Source organism: Sprattus sprattus (genome assembly GCF_963457725.1).
Source record: "Sprattus sprattus genome assembly, chromosome: 9".
NCBI lineage: Eukaryota > Metazoa > Chordata > Actinopteri > Clupeiformes > Clupeidae > Sprattus > Sprattus sprattus.
In genome coordinates this window covers 6,483,351-6,498,350 of record NC_137928.1, presented here as the reverse complement: position 1 = coordinate 6,498,350, position 15,000 = coordinate 6,483,351, and the positions used below count along the sequence as shown (strand labels likewise).

Below are 15,000 nucleotides of genomic sequence, written 5' to 3'. Positions count from 1 at the left end.
CCGGTCTCATCTGAGGAGATGTTGCCTCTATACTCTATTACACAAGTGTTCTACGGTAGGACTACTCCAGGCAATACAATTCAATTGGTAATTCAATTCAATTGGTAATTCAATTCAGTTAAATGCTTTATTGGCATGACAAATAAGGCATTTGTATTGTCAAGGCAGCCCTACAATGGATAAGGAATACAAGGAACAAGAAGTCTAGATGTCTAGATGGCTATGTGTGTGAGTGTGTGTGTGTGTGTGTGTGTGTGTGTGTGTGTGTGTGTGTGTGTGTGAGTGTGTGTGTGTGAGTGTGTGTGTGTGTGTGTGTGTGTGTGTGTGTGTGTGTGTGTGTGTGTGTGTGTGTGAGAGTGTGTGTGTGTGTGTGTGTGTATGTGTGTGTGTGTGTGTGTGTGTGTGTGTGTGTGTGTGTGTGTGTGTGCACTCTGAGTTTAGACTTCATTTAGTCTCTGTATCCATCAGTACTGAGAGCCTCCATCAGGACTGAGGGTCATTTAGAGGACATGGTCCCACCCATTACAGCTGCCATATGCACCTCCAGCCAAGAAGGTTAGATGGATAGATAGATAGATATAGAGATAGATAGATAGATAGAAAGATAGATAGATAGATGTATGGATGTATGGATGGATGTATGGATGGAATGATGGATGGGCAGTGGATAGTTTATACATTTGTGGCATGGTACACTGATTATTTTCCATTAGCTTTTCCAGGTTGAGTGTAAGTGCATTGTGGTTGTACATTGGCAGCGCAATCTGCTTCAGTGCGTTTAGGATTAAAGGATTAGAAGTGGCCAACGTGTCCACTACGTGAAGAGCTCAAATAAGATATTAATAAATAAAAATGTTTGGCCTCACTTGCTCAGCCTTGAAATGGAATGTGTGGGAGAGATCACTGCGGCAAGCAAAGCAATCTTTTTGATAAATGAAGTGTGTGTGTACGAGTGTGTGTGTGTGCACACCTCTCTTTCCCTCCCTGTCCCTATGTATATAGTATATGTAGGTATGTGTGTTTTGTGTGTGTGTGTGTGTGTGTATGTGTGGGTGTGTGTGTGTGTGTTTGCGCGCATATGTGTGTGTGTGTGTGTGGGTGTGTTTGTGTTTGATCTATGTGAAATGTGAAATCTCTTTTTGTGACATCCATAGTTTCGGTTAGTGGAGGAGACCACAAGATCAGAACTGTCAAATCATTTCAAATATCAGTTCTTAGGGTAAAAAATGTGCTCCTTTAGAAATGATAACTTGTTTTTCCATTGCAAAGGCCAAATACCACAAACACAAAAAGACTTCACCCTTTTGACTTCAGATGTAATTTTATTTGACACCCATCACTGAAATAAGTTTCCCGCACTGACACCAATTGACTTGACATTCATAAGCTGTCTCCAGGGAGATCTTACCACTAAAAATAACTTGTCCTCATCCAAAAGTCAGACCCAAGTGTTACTATTCGATCTTGCGTGATTACAGATCTTGCGTATCTAAATTTGTGGTCAAATGTGAAATGTAAAAGATGTAATATTAGTTCCTCTTGTTTTACTATTCGATCTTGCGTGATTACAGATCTTGCGTATCTAAATTTGTGGTCAAATGTGAAATGTAAAAGATGTAATATTAGTTCCTCTTGTTTTACTATTCAATCTTGCGTGATTAAAGATCTTGCGTATCTAAATTTGTGGTCAGATGTGAAATGTAAAAGATGTAATATTAGTTCCTCTTATTTAACTCACAAATACATTTTTTTCAAAATCTTTTCAGACATCGGTCATCTGGTGCATCACTGAGTCTCCGCCACAAATGGAGAACAAAACCATATGTGTAGATATAAAGGAGAAGAGTCAGTGGAGTGATGTCCTGATGGGCATCTACATCGTGGTCTTCGTCTTCGGCCTGATCTTCAACCTCATCATCTTCGCCCCCATCATTCAGCAGATCCGCCGCAAGAACGTCCTGGGCATCTACCTGCTCCACCTGTCCATCTCGGACCTCCTCTACATCGTCACCATGCCTCTCTGGATCTACTACTACCACCAGGACCACCACTGGAAGCTGCCCACCTGGTCCTGCGACGTGGCGGGGTTCTTCTACTACTCCAACATGTACATCAGCATCTACCTGCTCTGCTGCATCTCCGTCGACCGCTGCCTGACCATCAGCTACCCCTTCCAGGCCAAAGTCATGCGACGCTTGCGTTACGCGTGGGGCTCCTGCGCCGCCGTCTTCTTCGTCATCTCGTCGCTCCACGGCGGGGTGCTGCTGCTGGACAAGAAGGAGGTGTACGACAACACGACCCTGCAGTGCTACGAGACCTACCCCCTCAACAGCAGGATCGCCACCTTCAACCTGGTCCGCGTGGTCCTCTTCTTCACCCTCCCCTTCGTCATCCTGGTGGTGTGCTACATGCGTATCTGGGCCGAGGTGCGGAGCAGCACGGGCCTGGACGAGCGAGGGAAGAGGAAGGTGAAGCGTCTGGCTGTGGCGGTCATCTCCATCTTCTGTGTGTGCTTCTTCCCCTACCACCTGCTGCTGGCTGTGCGCTCCGTGGCCTTCTTCTTCCAGGACTACAGGAGCAACTGCGACTTTGAGAGCCAACTGCACTTCGGTTTCGCCATCACGCTGGCCCTGACCAGCTTAAACTGCGTGGTGGACCCCATGCTCTACATGCTGGCCAGCAATGGCGTGCGGGAGGACATGCAGTCTTGCTACCGCTACCGAAAGGTGGTACAGTCACAGCCCATCACCGGCAACACGGCAATCACCAAATTATAGCCATCGCTGTCGGGACAAAGACATTTGATGTGAACGATGATAACCTCGTGTTGCCTCGGTGACAATGAGAATGACGGCTGTGAAAGCTCTTTTAATATCCTGTGTCGTCCGACCTGAAGGCTACTGATCGGCATAATTTATCGCGCAGCTCTTTGAAAAGAATGAGAGGTGCTATGAATGTAAACTGGGGGGACTGCAAAGAGATGCACTTGTGCACTAGAGAGGCTGAAAAACCACACACACACACACATACACACACACACACACACACATATGCACTCACGCACACACACACACACAAAAACACACACACACACACACACACACACACTCACACACACACACACACACACACACACACGCCCTCTCCCTCTACTGAAGGACCCTTGTGCCGGGGGAGGATAAAGCCATGAAGAGGTCTTGCTTTTCATCATTCTCCACAAAAGAGTGTTCAGTGTTATTGAACAAGGCTAAACAATTTTCAGGGTCTACACTTGTATTAATGTATATGTATATACAGATATATATGCTAAGTGCTGAATTGAAGCAATAAATCATGAAAGGAAGTGCGTTATCGCAGATAACATCATAACTTCAATCTGGTTGCTACATCGCACACAATCACCCACCAGTGTTCTGTCGCTTTGTGTTTTGTATGTTATGTGTGGTGCTCTTGGGTGGCATATGCATATGCATAAAAAATGGGCTGAATACAGAAATGGAAAGCATAGTGAACTGAAGCAATGTGACTACTTACAGCAGGTGATGCGCTTTTGTTTTTGCTTGGTCTTCCCATCTCAAGTTGATTTCTTATTCAGATCCTCTGATTTTCATTCCGGTGTGCTTACAAAGTCCTGAATGAAAAGTCTGTGTGTGTGTGTGTGTGTGTGTGTGTGTGTGTGTGTGTGTGTGTGTGTGTGTGTGTGTGTTGTAAGGGCGGTATAAATTCTAAGTGTGAGTGTATTGTTTGGTTGGCCAGTGGCGGAGTGTGCAGAGGAAGCTAGCAATAGCTAAGTTTGCAGGAGCAGGGTTATTTAATTTCTTAATGTTGACTTAATGTTTGGCCATCATCTGTGGACATACACTTGTCAAAGTATGAACAGGTGATGAGTTTTTAATGTGTTGCTCGCTCTGAAATGTTAATATTAATGTACACAGCTCTGCTCTAGACTTGAACCTGTACCCCCGGACACTGAAGGTGGGGGTGCTAATAAAAGTTCATCATTTGTTCCAAGCAACAAATAGTTTCTTATTGTTTCAGGGAATGAGGGTTCTCACTTTTCAAACCTAAATGACGCCCACCCATTGGTCTTCTTATCCGTAATCACAGGTCTGACTCATGGATGACCTGTGTGAGATGTCGTACGGTTCTTCTTATCCGTAATGATAGTATCTGAGAAATAGAAGATCAAGTATTCAATGTAAATGCACAGTCAAAAGCTATGTTAATTATAAACTTCCTGTGTATTGTGTAAGAACCCAAATGGTCACAGCTCCTAGATGCCCTGATCACTGTGGGAAGTGATAAACACTTCAGGCCAGGAACTCCTCATTTAAATATAGATTATCTTAGCCCTTCTGTCTCTTCGATAAATATTAGCATTCTGGTAACCATCCACTCCCACATGTTGTATAGGTTAAATACAGGAGACCTCTCATCAGTTAGTTAGTGAGAAACAGGCTAGGTGAAACTATCTGTTAGTGAAGCTTGGTTTTCGTCTCTCTCTCCTCTGATGCATCATTGCAAGATTAAACCTGAGTATTGACATTCTATTTTCACTTGACTGAGTCTCCGTTGATTAGGATAAATCTATATCCTTTTAGTAATCACAGGGCTGATTCATCCTCTCACGGACACTTATATTATCATTTTTGTGGCATTTATGTGATCATTTTTTTGTCCAGTAAGCTACATCAACATTATAAAATGCACTATTGCTTGTTTGCATTAAACTTGAATTCTGCCAAACCAAGATGGGGCAAAATCCTAGAATTGGACGGAGTAGAATGAAGTGTTCTTCCTTGAATTGGACGGAGTAGAATGAAGTGTTTTTCCTTGAATTGGACGGAGTAGAATTAAGTGTTCCTCCTTGCACAAAAATTCCAACAAGCACACAGACACTGCAATTTCAACTGACATCAAACTAAACGTATCATGCCGCCTGTCTGTTTATCCGCTTCATATTCTGACACGGACACGGACACAAAATTGGCATTGGGACCTATTCTCTATGTGTGTGTGTGTGTGTGTGTGTGTGTGTGTGTGTGTGTGTGTGTGTGTGTGTGTGTGTGTGTGTGTGTGTGTGTGTGTGTGTGTGTGTGTGCGTGTGTGTGTGTGACAGCAGACTCCAGTCCAGAGGTGGAACAGAGGTGGACCTATTCTCTATGTGTTTGTGTTGTGTGTGTGTGTGTGTGTGTGTGTGTGTGTGTGTGTGTGTGTGTGTGTGTGTGTGTGTGTGTGTGTGGGACCTATTCTCTATGTGTTGTGCGCGTCTGCAGCTTCATCCCATGCCCTACTCTCTGGCGTATACACAGTAATGTTCATTCATGTGGGCCGTCCTTGTTTAATAAAGAAATACAAATAAAGAATTCAAAATAAATTGGTTCATTTTCTTTACTTTCATAGTCTGACACAAACGACATGCAGCAGACTGTAGCAATTATCAGCAGACTCTCTCTCTCTCTCTCTGTGTTTGTATATGTATGTGTGTATTCTCTCTCTTTCTCTCTCTCTGTGTTTGTATATGTATGTGTGTATTCTCTCTCTCTCCCTCTCTTCGTATGTTTCTATGTGTCTGTGTGTATTCTCTCTCTCTCTGCATGAATGTGTCTCTGTATTTTTTTCTCTCTGTCTCTATGTTTGTATGTATCTGTGTGTATACTCTATCTCTTTCTCTCTCTCTCTCTGTGTTTGTATGTGTCTGTGTGTTTTCTCCTCTCCGTCTGTGTGAGCCTCTTCCAAAGACACAGATACACACCCATATGGAAAAGGCCTGTAAAAGCCATAAAGGGGGACATCACTCGCATGATAGATCGTAAAGTCGTAAAGAACTTGCATAATATACATTTCATACTAAAATTGGCCTTCTGCGTCCAAGGTAGCTCATATATAAAACAAATTTATATTTTATTTTATGTTCTTGTACATGGAACTGGCCATAGTTATGTATTATGTTCATTGTGTATCATCATAAGAACAGTTTATAAGATATATTTTTGTTTCCATATGGATGACCCAACCCGGTTCAGTGTGGGCTCCTGCCTGTGTTGTGGCTGCCTGTGTGGCGCTGGAGCGACCCGTTTAGACCTACTCATGGTTCTGCTAGTGACGGCTTACGTTGGCATTGTCTTAAATAATAAAGGTTTTTGTTAAAGTTTGAGCTTTTGTATTCGTCCGTAGAATCACGAGGCCAGTGGATTGAAAGAAAGGGAAGGGACTATAGGCTTTTCTTTTTCTTAATAGTCTTCCTGTTTAGCTTTTAGTGCGTTGCGCTGTTGGAACGGAGTGCTTTTTCCATCATAAACTTTTATTCCTTTTTGATTTCGTTGGCAGTGAAATGTCACAGTAACCCCAAGCTGGGGTTTTGTACACAGCTATTATAGCCTCTCTGACTCTCTCCCTTTCTCTCTCTCTCTCTCCCACACACATTCTGTCTCTGTGTTTCTTTCTATCTCTCTCCTCCCTCGAATGCACATTTTCTATCCTCCCCGTTTCAGTCTGAATTCAGTAGTGCAGTGCAGTCACTATGATGCAGGTTGTAGTGCTGAATGTCCCTTTTTGTTGCTGTGGAGGGTAAGTAGAGTGGGCACACACACACACACACACACACACACGCACGCACACACACACGCACGCACACGCACGCGCGCACGCACGCACGCACGCACGCACGCACGCACGCACGCACGCACGCACGCACGCACACACACACACACACACACACACACACACACGCACACACACACGCACACACACACACGCACGCACACACACACACACATACACACACACACACAGAACAATATGAACTCAGTACCCTGTTTAACACTGAGAGCGAGAGCTTAGGGGACACGTGAGTGAAGGACAGGATACTGGGAGGAAACATTACTGACATGTTCTCAGGGGACACTAAACTCAAGGAGGTTACACACACACACTCCTCTCAACTTCAGAGCGTCACAAGCAAACCCCCCCCCCCCACACACACACACACACACACACACACACACACACTTCTAAACCTCTGAGCTGGGTGTGACCTTTTCTGTTTCCATCACTCTCTCAAATCCCTCAAACAGACTAAGCTTTGCGAAAGGATCCCCTGGCGTCGCAAATGTTATCAGCAAAAACTTGTATTATTTGGCGAGCCTGTTATGTTCTCAGTCTTCTAGTCCACTAAGAGCTGTTTCTTCCTCCTCGAGCTCCACACTCCACACTATCTGCTGAACCTGAGACTTGAAGTGTGTTTCTGACGAGACAGAAGCCTGTGATAGAGATGGGAACTGGAAAAAGGAGACATGTGGTTTTAGTTATATTTTTTTTCAATCATTTTCACACTCGTTTCAAAACCATCTCCACTTTTTCAAAACACGTAACACATTCACCATATCAGTAGTCTATGTGAACTAAACTGGGGATACATTTTCATTGCTTTGATACAAAATGCACTCAATGACCAATGGATACCTGTCTCAGTCAATGTTCACCACCAGCAAAACATAAAAATACAGTCCTTTTTGCAGACATGTAGACACAGTTACCTTTCAGTTCAAAACTGGACAAAATTTTGATCTCTGGAGATGGTGTCACAGACTTCAGGCGACACAAAGACGGATGTTGACAGAGTTTATTGGAATCTGTCAGAACAGGGGGCACAGGGGAATAAACGGGGAGAACTCAAAAGACAGGCAAAAAGCACTCAGAAGATTCTTGTAACTAAACACAACGCTCAGAAGTCCAAAAAGCACAAGCTCAGTAGATTACTGTAAGATTAAACTAAGTCAAACTAGAGAAACTTGCAAACTGGGAAACAACCACTGGAACAATGAAACATGGGAACTAGGGAGAAAAACGTGGAGAGATAAAATGACCAAGAAGTCCCTTTAGAAACGAGGCAAGGCAAGGAGGTGAGGGGAGTGAGGACTTTAAATAGTGGAGTGATAGGTGACGGACGGTGATCAGTCATCAGTTGATCGGGAATGTGACACAGTTGGGTGACAGGTGACTGACGGTGATCAGTCCTCAGGTGATTGGAAATGTGACACAGCTGGGTGAGTTGTAGTCGGAGGGGGCGTGGCAGGAGCAGGGTTCAGCGTTGGCGTGTCATTACCCAGATGTCCTTGGTGGACAGCCAGATCTTCTGTCCGACGGCGTAGTTGGGGTTTGACCACCCTAGGGCCTCTCCCTGTCCCTGGTGACGTTGGGACTGCCCTCGGTAGGTGGAGGTGTGCCATGTTCCAGACCCTCTCGCTCTGCTGGAACAAATGATCCATGGCGGATACGTTTGATGGTTCCCCTGACCAGGGAACTATAGGCGGTTGTCGGCTGAGTACGCACTGGAAGGGCCTGCCGGAGGGAGTTCTGGTCGGGTACGTTTGATGGTTCCCCTGACCAGGGAAAACGTTTTTACTTTGTTTTGATTGTTTGCAGCCTTGTTACCACCTATACAAAAGTGGTACAGAACAGCACTTGCATTGAAATGTACATGTACCGAGGAAAAATATAGCTCTAGTTGTCACTGAAGACATTTTGTCATGAGCCATTAATGAGACTAACTGACCCAAAAATGCACTTTCACTTTCATTCAAATTGACTTACATAAGCAGTTTATATTGCCGAGGTCAGCTACTTGTTAGCCAACAACACTAACCTCTGTACTAATGATCTCACATGGCAAATATACCACACTCAAAAGTGGTATGTACAGTATTGTGGCAGGCAAACCAACAGATTGAAAAAATGTTGTTCTTGGTGTCATGAAAACAGCTTGCCCTGAAATATTTGTGGAATATAGGGAATTTAAGATGTGCTAAAGATTTTAGTCACATGTATTATTGTTACACTTACTGTACTTGGATTGAAAAGTGTCTGCACACCTAAAAACATTCACTCTCTTCCTGTACACTGTCATTTCTCAATTTTCTCCCCATCTGTTACCTGAAGCATCTGGCTTTCATGAGATGGTGTGGAAGGACTGATAAGTACCCCACAGCACCCACGTGATCATATTTCCATGTTTGGGTGACTGAGACACCGTGGCTAGACCATTCGTGAAGATCGTCCAGTCTCTGATGTAGCATGACTATCGACTTCGGCCGTTGATGGCTACTACGTCAGTGACCGGAAGAAGAGAAAGCTAACCCTGACTCCACATACATTTTCTACAGTTTCTTTGAAGTTAATATGGTTAACAGACACAGGTGTATGTTTGTAGAGATCCTCTCCATGTTGTCAGCCCCTTATAATAACATTTACGGCTTGCCTCATAGGATTTCATTGTCAAGCTACTTTGTTGGTTGCCGGTTTTAGTGTTCTAACTCAATATTAGACCGGTTTCGATCGTTTATTTTTCTGAGTAGAAGTTTGGACCCTAAAAAGATCTAAAAATAGGGGCCAGGTAGAAAAATGCTGAAGTGTCCCTTTAACGGGACACCTATGGAGTCGATGTGGTGAAAGAGTTTATTATCAATGCCCTGGAAATTTAACGTAATTTAAACAGTTGATTAAAAAGCTGCCCATGAGAGGGGCAACAGTGTGTTCTCAGACACAGCTGATGACGAACACAATACGTATTCTCTTATTTTGCTATTTATTCTTTGCTTTACAAGTTGCCTTCTTTTTAAAAAGAACCAAATGTTTCCTTTGTGGGTTATGCATTTATGTCTAAATACATGTTGGGTAACCAGGATATAAGCGATTTGCGTCATCGGCCTCGCTCATTAATTGGTGTGTGTGCTGGGACACCTTGTAATGTTATCTCTTATGTAAATTAAGTCATTTATTCAAGTCTGTTTAGAGCAGGCGATCCACCGTTTGCGTTTCTCCTGCTTGTCGCATTACACTGCTTGCAACAATCCTGGGAACTAATGGTTTTTGTCATATGCAGACTAATACACAAGGACTCGTGAGAAACATGACAATCCTCTTGGCTTTTATCACAATGATAATAACAACAAAACTGACGCAATTACACTGGAATAATAATTGTACATTTAATATGCCTTTCATGACATGCAAATCATTTCACATGTATAACAGAAATGCAAATTCACTAACATAATACACATTTTAAAAAACAAGAACATTTTCACAGTGACTATGTCAGCCTAACCTGTTGAATGTGTGTATGTCTATGCATATAATAAGGACTTAACATAAATACTGAGGCAAGGAAAGAACTACAAGTAAAAAAAAATATTCTTCTCGAGTCACCCTGGCTCTAGGACCTGAATAGAAGACTGTCTAAGTGTCCATCAGCCAGAGATAGAGGCACAGTGTGTCCAGTGGCTCTGGACAGCAGTAATAGTGTGTTTGTCTCTGAACAGATCTGAATTGCTTACTTCTCCACGCCGCCGGCTTCTGCTAAAGTACAAATCTCTTTTCTTCTCCGAGCAAATGGCTTTTTGATAACAGCTGAGACATAGCCAGAGTGTTTCTTCCCCTTGTGTTTTGGGGTTTAGGTTTTTCCGTGTGTGTGTGTGTGTGTGTGTGTGTGTGTGTGTGTGTGTGTGTTCGAGTGTGTGTGTGTTCAAGTGTGTGTGTGTGTGTGCTTTCTCCACTTTAGGCAGGCAGAGTCTGTGGTGGTTGCCACTTGTGGTGGCGGGGGGCCTTGTGCATAATTGAAGTCTGCTGTCCCCATGGAGCTTTCACCATCACTCATGTTTGCCATAATTATGGACGCCGATGAAAAGTCACCGTGCACCGTTTGTCAATACTCTTCTTCAGTCTGAGAAGCATCAAGCCTGAAAGATGCCTGGAGAATATGCACAAAACACACACACACACACACACACACACACACACACACACACACACACACTTGTATGCATTCATAAACATGAATGCACACAACCACACCAATGTTACAACAACGCCACATGAGTTCCCCAAATGCATGTACAGATGCATAGGTACCTATTATTCAGGTACTTGCATACACACACACACAAACACACACACACACACACACACACACACACACACACACACACACACACACTGCAAGTAGATGAAAACCAGCCCGACAGGGATGGTAAATGGATTGCATTTATAAAACACTTTTCTACTCATGGAGCACTGAAAGCACTTAACAGACTAATGCCTCAGACATCTACCCATTCACACACTGATGGCAGAGGCTACTATCTAAGGTGCCAACCTGCACATCAGGAGAGGTTGGGGGTTCAGTGTCTTGCCCAAGGAGGCTTCGACACTTGGTGTCTTCTGATGTCTGAGCGACTCGTCTACCGCTGGTCTGTGCTCAGTATATTATTCCTCTGAATGATCCCTTCAGCCTTCCTGATTCACACAACGACACAGTGGTCGTTGAACAGTGATGGACGTTTCCTAACATCGTGAAAAGGTCTGTGTGAGGTGCTGTGAATCACAGACCTCGGACACGCGGGCGCCATGTTTATTGCCTGCTTGAGTGTTCTTGAAGGTCTGTGTTGTGCTTGTGTATTCAGCAGGGCCAGGCTCGAGTGAAAGACCTTTAGGAGTGATTCACAAGAGGCACATATAGTCCTCTTTTCAGCATCTCAGAGTCATCAAGTGTGTGTGTGTGTGTGTGTGTGTGTGTGTGTGTGTGTGTGTGTGTGTGCGCGCATCTCTATCCTTCTCATTCTAAATGCTCCAAAAATGCTAATGGAACAGCGCACCTGTTTATGCATGCTCTTAGAAGCATTTGCAAATTACGCGGCTTCTATCTCGCACACACATACACACAGACATCATGCACACCCACACACACACACACACACACACACACACACACACACACACACACACACACGCACACACAAACGCAGATGTGCAAACACAAACACTCACCCACAAGCATACCACCCACCCACTCCCACTTACAAAACATACTGAAACACACACACATTTTTCTTCCACTGCGATCTGAGATGCTGTGTGTCTCCTTATCAGACAAGTGGGCTCAAGGGATGATGGCTTTTCTCCTCACACACACACACACACACACACACACACACTCCTGTCCTCTTCAGTGCAATCACACATGCTAAATTATGGACACATAGGTATAGGATCAGCCTTTGTGGCAGACACTGGGTATTGGTGTTGGGTTGTTACGGCTGGGAACCGTAACATAAAAGAGAGGACACAGGGATCGAAAGTCTAGGGGAAATTTATTGTACAAACGGCTGGCAAACAATTATGCCGAACAAAACGGGGTAGCGTGGCAGCAACAACGAGGCAAACGGACGCAGGGGTGAACTGGAACACGGGCGTAAGGCACGATGCATCCAAACAGCCTCGAGAAGGAAGTCTTTTACTGGCATGCTGTAGGGGGTTTTAAGGTGGAGGCCCCGCCTCCCACTCAGGACTACCACCTGGACACAGAACAGGTAAAAAGAACAGAAAGGGGAACAGAAAGCAGCCACCAGAGGTAGCCAAATAGAGGGACACGTAACACTCCCCCCCTTAAGATGGTGACCTGTCGCCATTACTGTACCATCAACTACATAATCAAGAACTCTTTAGCATTTCAAAATAAACACAGATCTCAAGTTCAACGCGCACTGGCTCATGGGGAGGAGCACAGCACAGGCCAAACTAAATAAAATGATCAACACTTACAAAGTTTAGTTGCACATGCAACAAGGCTTGATATACACCCACACTTTTCAAACCAAAATTATGTCAATTTGCACAACACTGATTGATTGTACCATTCTCCTTCATATCGAAACACATTTTTTTTTTTTTTTTTTTTTTTAAAGAGAAAAGAGACATCAAATTATGCCCTCTAAGCTAATGTTGTCTAACACAACTTTTGGCACGGTAAGCTTAAAGTACATATGGTCATTTTTCACTGTCCAGGCAGGCTCAGAGAACATCAAACTACATAGGATGCTACAAACATGGGACTATGGTCCCTAAAGGGTCAGCTTCACGAGCATCTTCGGCTTCTAGGGCACGGTTTCGATCTTTAAAGACACGATGGGTCAGTGCGTATTGATCAGCGAGACAGGCAGCTTGGGAAATTGTCTCCGCTTTCTGCTCGGCAATGTACGTGCACACATTCTCTGGCAAACAGTTGCGAAAATCTTCGACCAGCATCAACTCCTTTACCTTTTCTATGGTAGTAACAGCCTCTGCCTGACACCATCGATTAAATAACGCAACTTTCTCTGCCGCAAATTCTACGTAAGAGTGTTTGTCTGTCTTCCTATAACTACGGAAATTTTGCCTATATGCCTCTGGCACTAGCTGGTAGGCATTCAAGATCGCAGTTTTGACCTTGTCGTAGTCTGCACTATCGTCGAGAGGAAGGACAGAGTAAACCTCTTGAGCTCTACCTTTTAAGACACACTGCAGTAGGAGCGTCCAATATTGCCTCTGCCAGTCTAAAGTAATCGCGACTCGTTCAAAGTGAGGAAAGTATTTCTCCACCTCCTCACCGGTGAAGTCAGGCACCATCCTAATATATCTATCTACTTGAAAGTCATCACGCACCACCGCTTGACCAAGCCTCCTACCTTCATTTTCTAACCGCTTTAACTCTATGGAATTCTTTAGTTCCTCGCTCCGAGCTAAACCACGCAACTTTTCATGCTCATTCTCAAGCTCCTTCTCACGTAAGGTTAGCTCTTGCAAACGAATTTGGAGTTCAAGCTCCCTGACAGGACTCGGCGGAGGCTTCTCGTCAGCCGCAGATGCCGGTAATATCTCCTGCACGATCAGAGCTTTAATCAAAGCAACTAGGGTGGTGTCCTTCACACGCTTTTCAGCATTAGAAAGATGTACCTCATACTTCTCAGCCAAGTCGATCAATTGATGTTTCTTACATTGGAAGAGAATTTGAACGGATGGTGCGGTAATGAAGTCTTCTACTAGCGACATTTTAAGATGTCAAACGCTATATAACCAAAACACTATACCTACTTTTCAAAAAAAATAAAATTGAAGCACTGATGGAAAGGCTACGAAACACATCAGCTCCAAAATTGAAATAGTCACAAAAAGATGACCACGAGTTCACCCCAAAAACCTTACTGAGCACGAAACACCAGCTACTGGCATAAACGAATAATGGGTCGAAAACACCAGTTGGACTGGCAAACAAAAAGAATGAAATATCGCCCACAACTTCAATGTGCAAGTTAAATCGAGTTACTAGAACTACGCAAAATAAACGACTTGTAGTACAAAAAATGGCAATCAGAAAATGTAACACCCAGGGGATCCTTGCTAACTTTTATAAGGAGAAAGGAAAAGAAAACAGCCCTAAATACCTTGCTGTCTAATCTTCAACGGTTCCGATACCCAGCGTGCAGGCCCGTTCATTCAACAAAAGACTATGGTCGGTCAATTATCAAACCCGGACGTGCTGGATAGGGCTACCGCCAAACATAAAGAAAAACAAAAAAACAGCGAATATCTACCTAAGGGTGTACGGAAAAATAGAATTGCCAAACTTACAAATGTCGTTGGAACTTCTTAGAGAAATGCTGCAAAAACGCCAAAAATAGCCTTAACAAGAAGGTTCAATCAAAGAACGGATGAGCGCCCAATTATGTTACGGCTGGGAACCGTAACATAAAAGAGAGGACACAGGGATCGAAAGTCTAGGGGAAATTTATTGTACAAACGGCTGGCAAACAATTATGCCGAACAAAACGGGGTAGCGTGGCAGCAACAACGAGGCAAACGGACGCAGGGGTGAACTGGAACACGGGCGTAAGGCACGATGCATCCAAACAGCCTCGAGAAGGAAGTCTTTTACTGGCATGCTGTAGGGGTTTTTAAGGTGGAGGCCCCGCCTCCCACTCAGGACTACCACCTGGACACAGAACAGGTAAAAAGAACAGAAAGGGGAACAGAAAGCAGCCACCAGAGGTAGCCAAATAGAGGGACACGTAACATGGGTGGAGGTGAGCGGTATGCAGCGGTCTCCAAAGAAAACGCTAGACTGTTGCGGTAACTGTTAATTATGTTTCAGGCAAAGGTCACAGGGAGACAGACACTCCACACACA

General features: G+C 44.1%; 1 protein-coding gene across 1 annotated transcript; it reads left to right on the top strand.

The window, feature by feature from the left end:
- Positions 1–1,805: 1,805 nt before the first annotated feature.
- gpr184 (G protein-coupled receptor 184) lies at positions 1,806–2,777 on the top strand (the record flags this gene model as incomplete). Its single annotated transcript, XM_080844633.1, has 1 exon — positions 1,806–2,777. One exon carries the CDS (start codon positions 1,806–1,808, stop codon positions 2,775–2,777), a length of 972 nt encoding a protein of 323 aa, XP_080700759.1.
- Between the last annotated feature and the right edge of the window lie 12,223 nt (positions 2,778–15,000).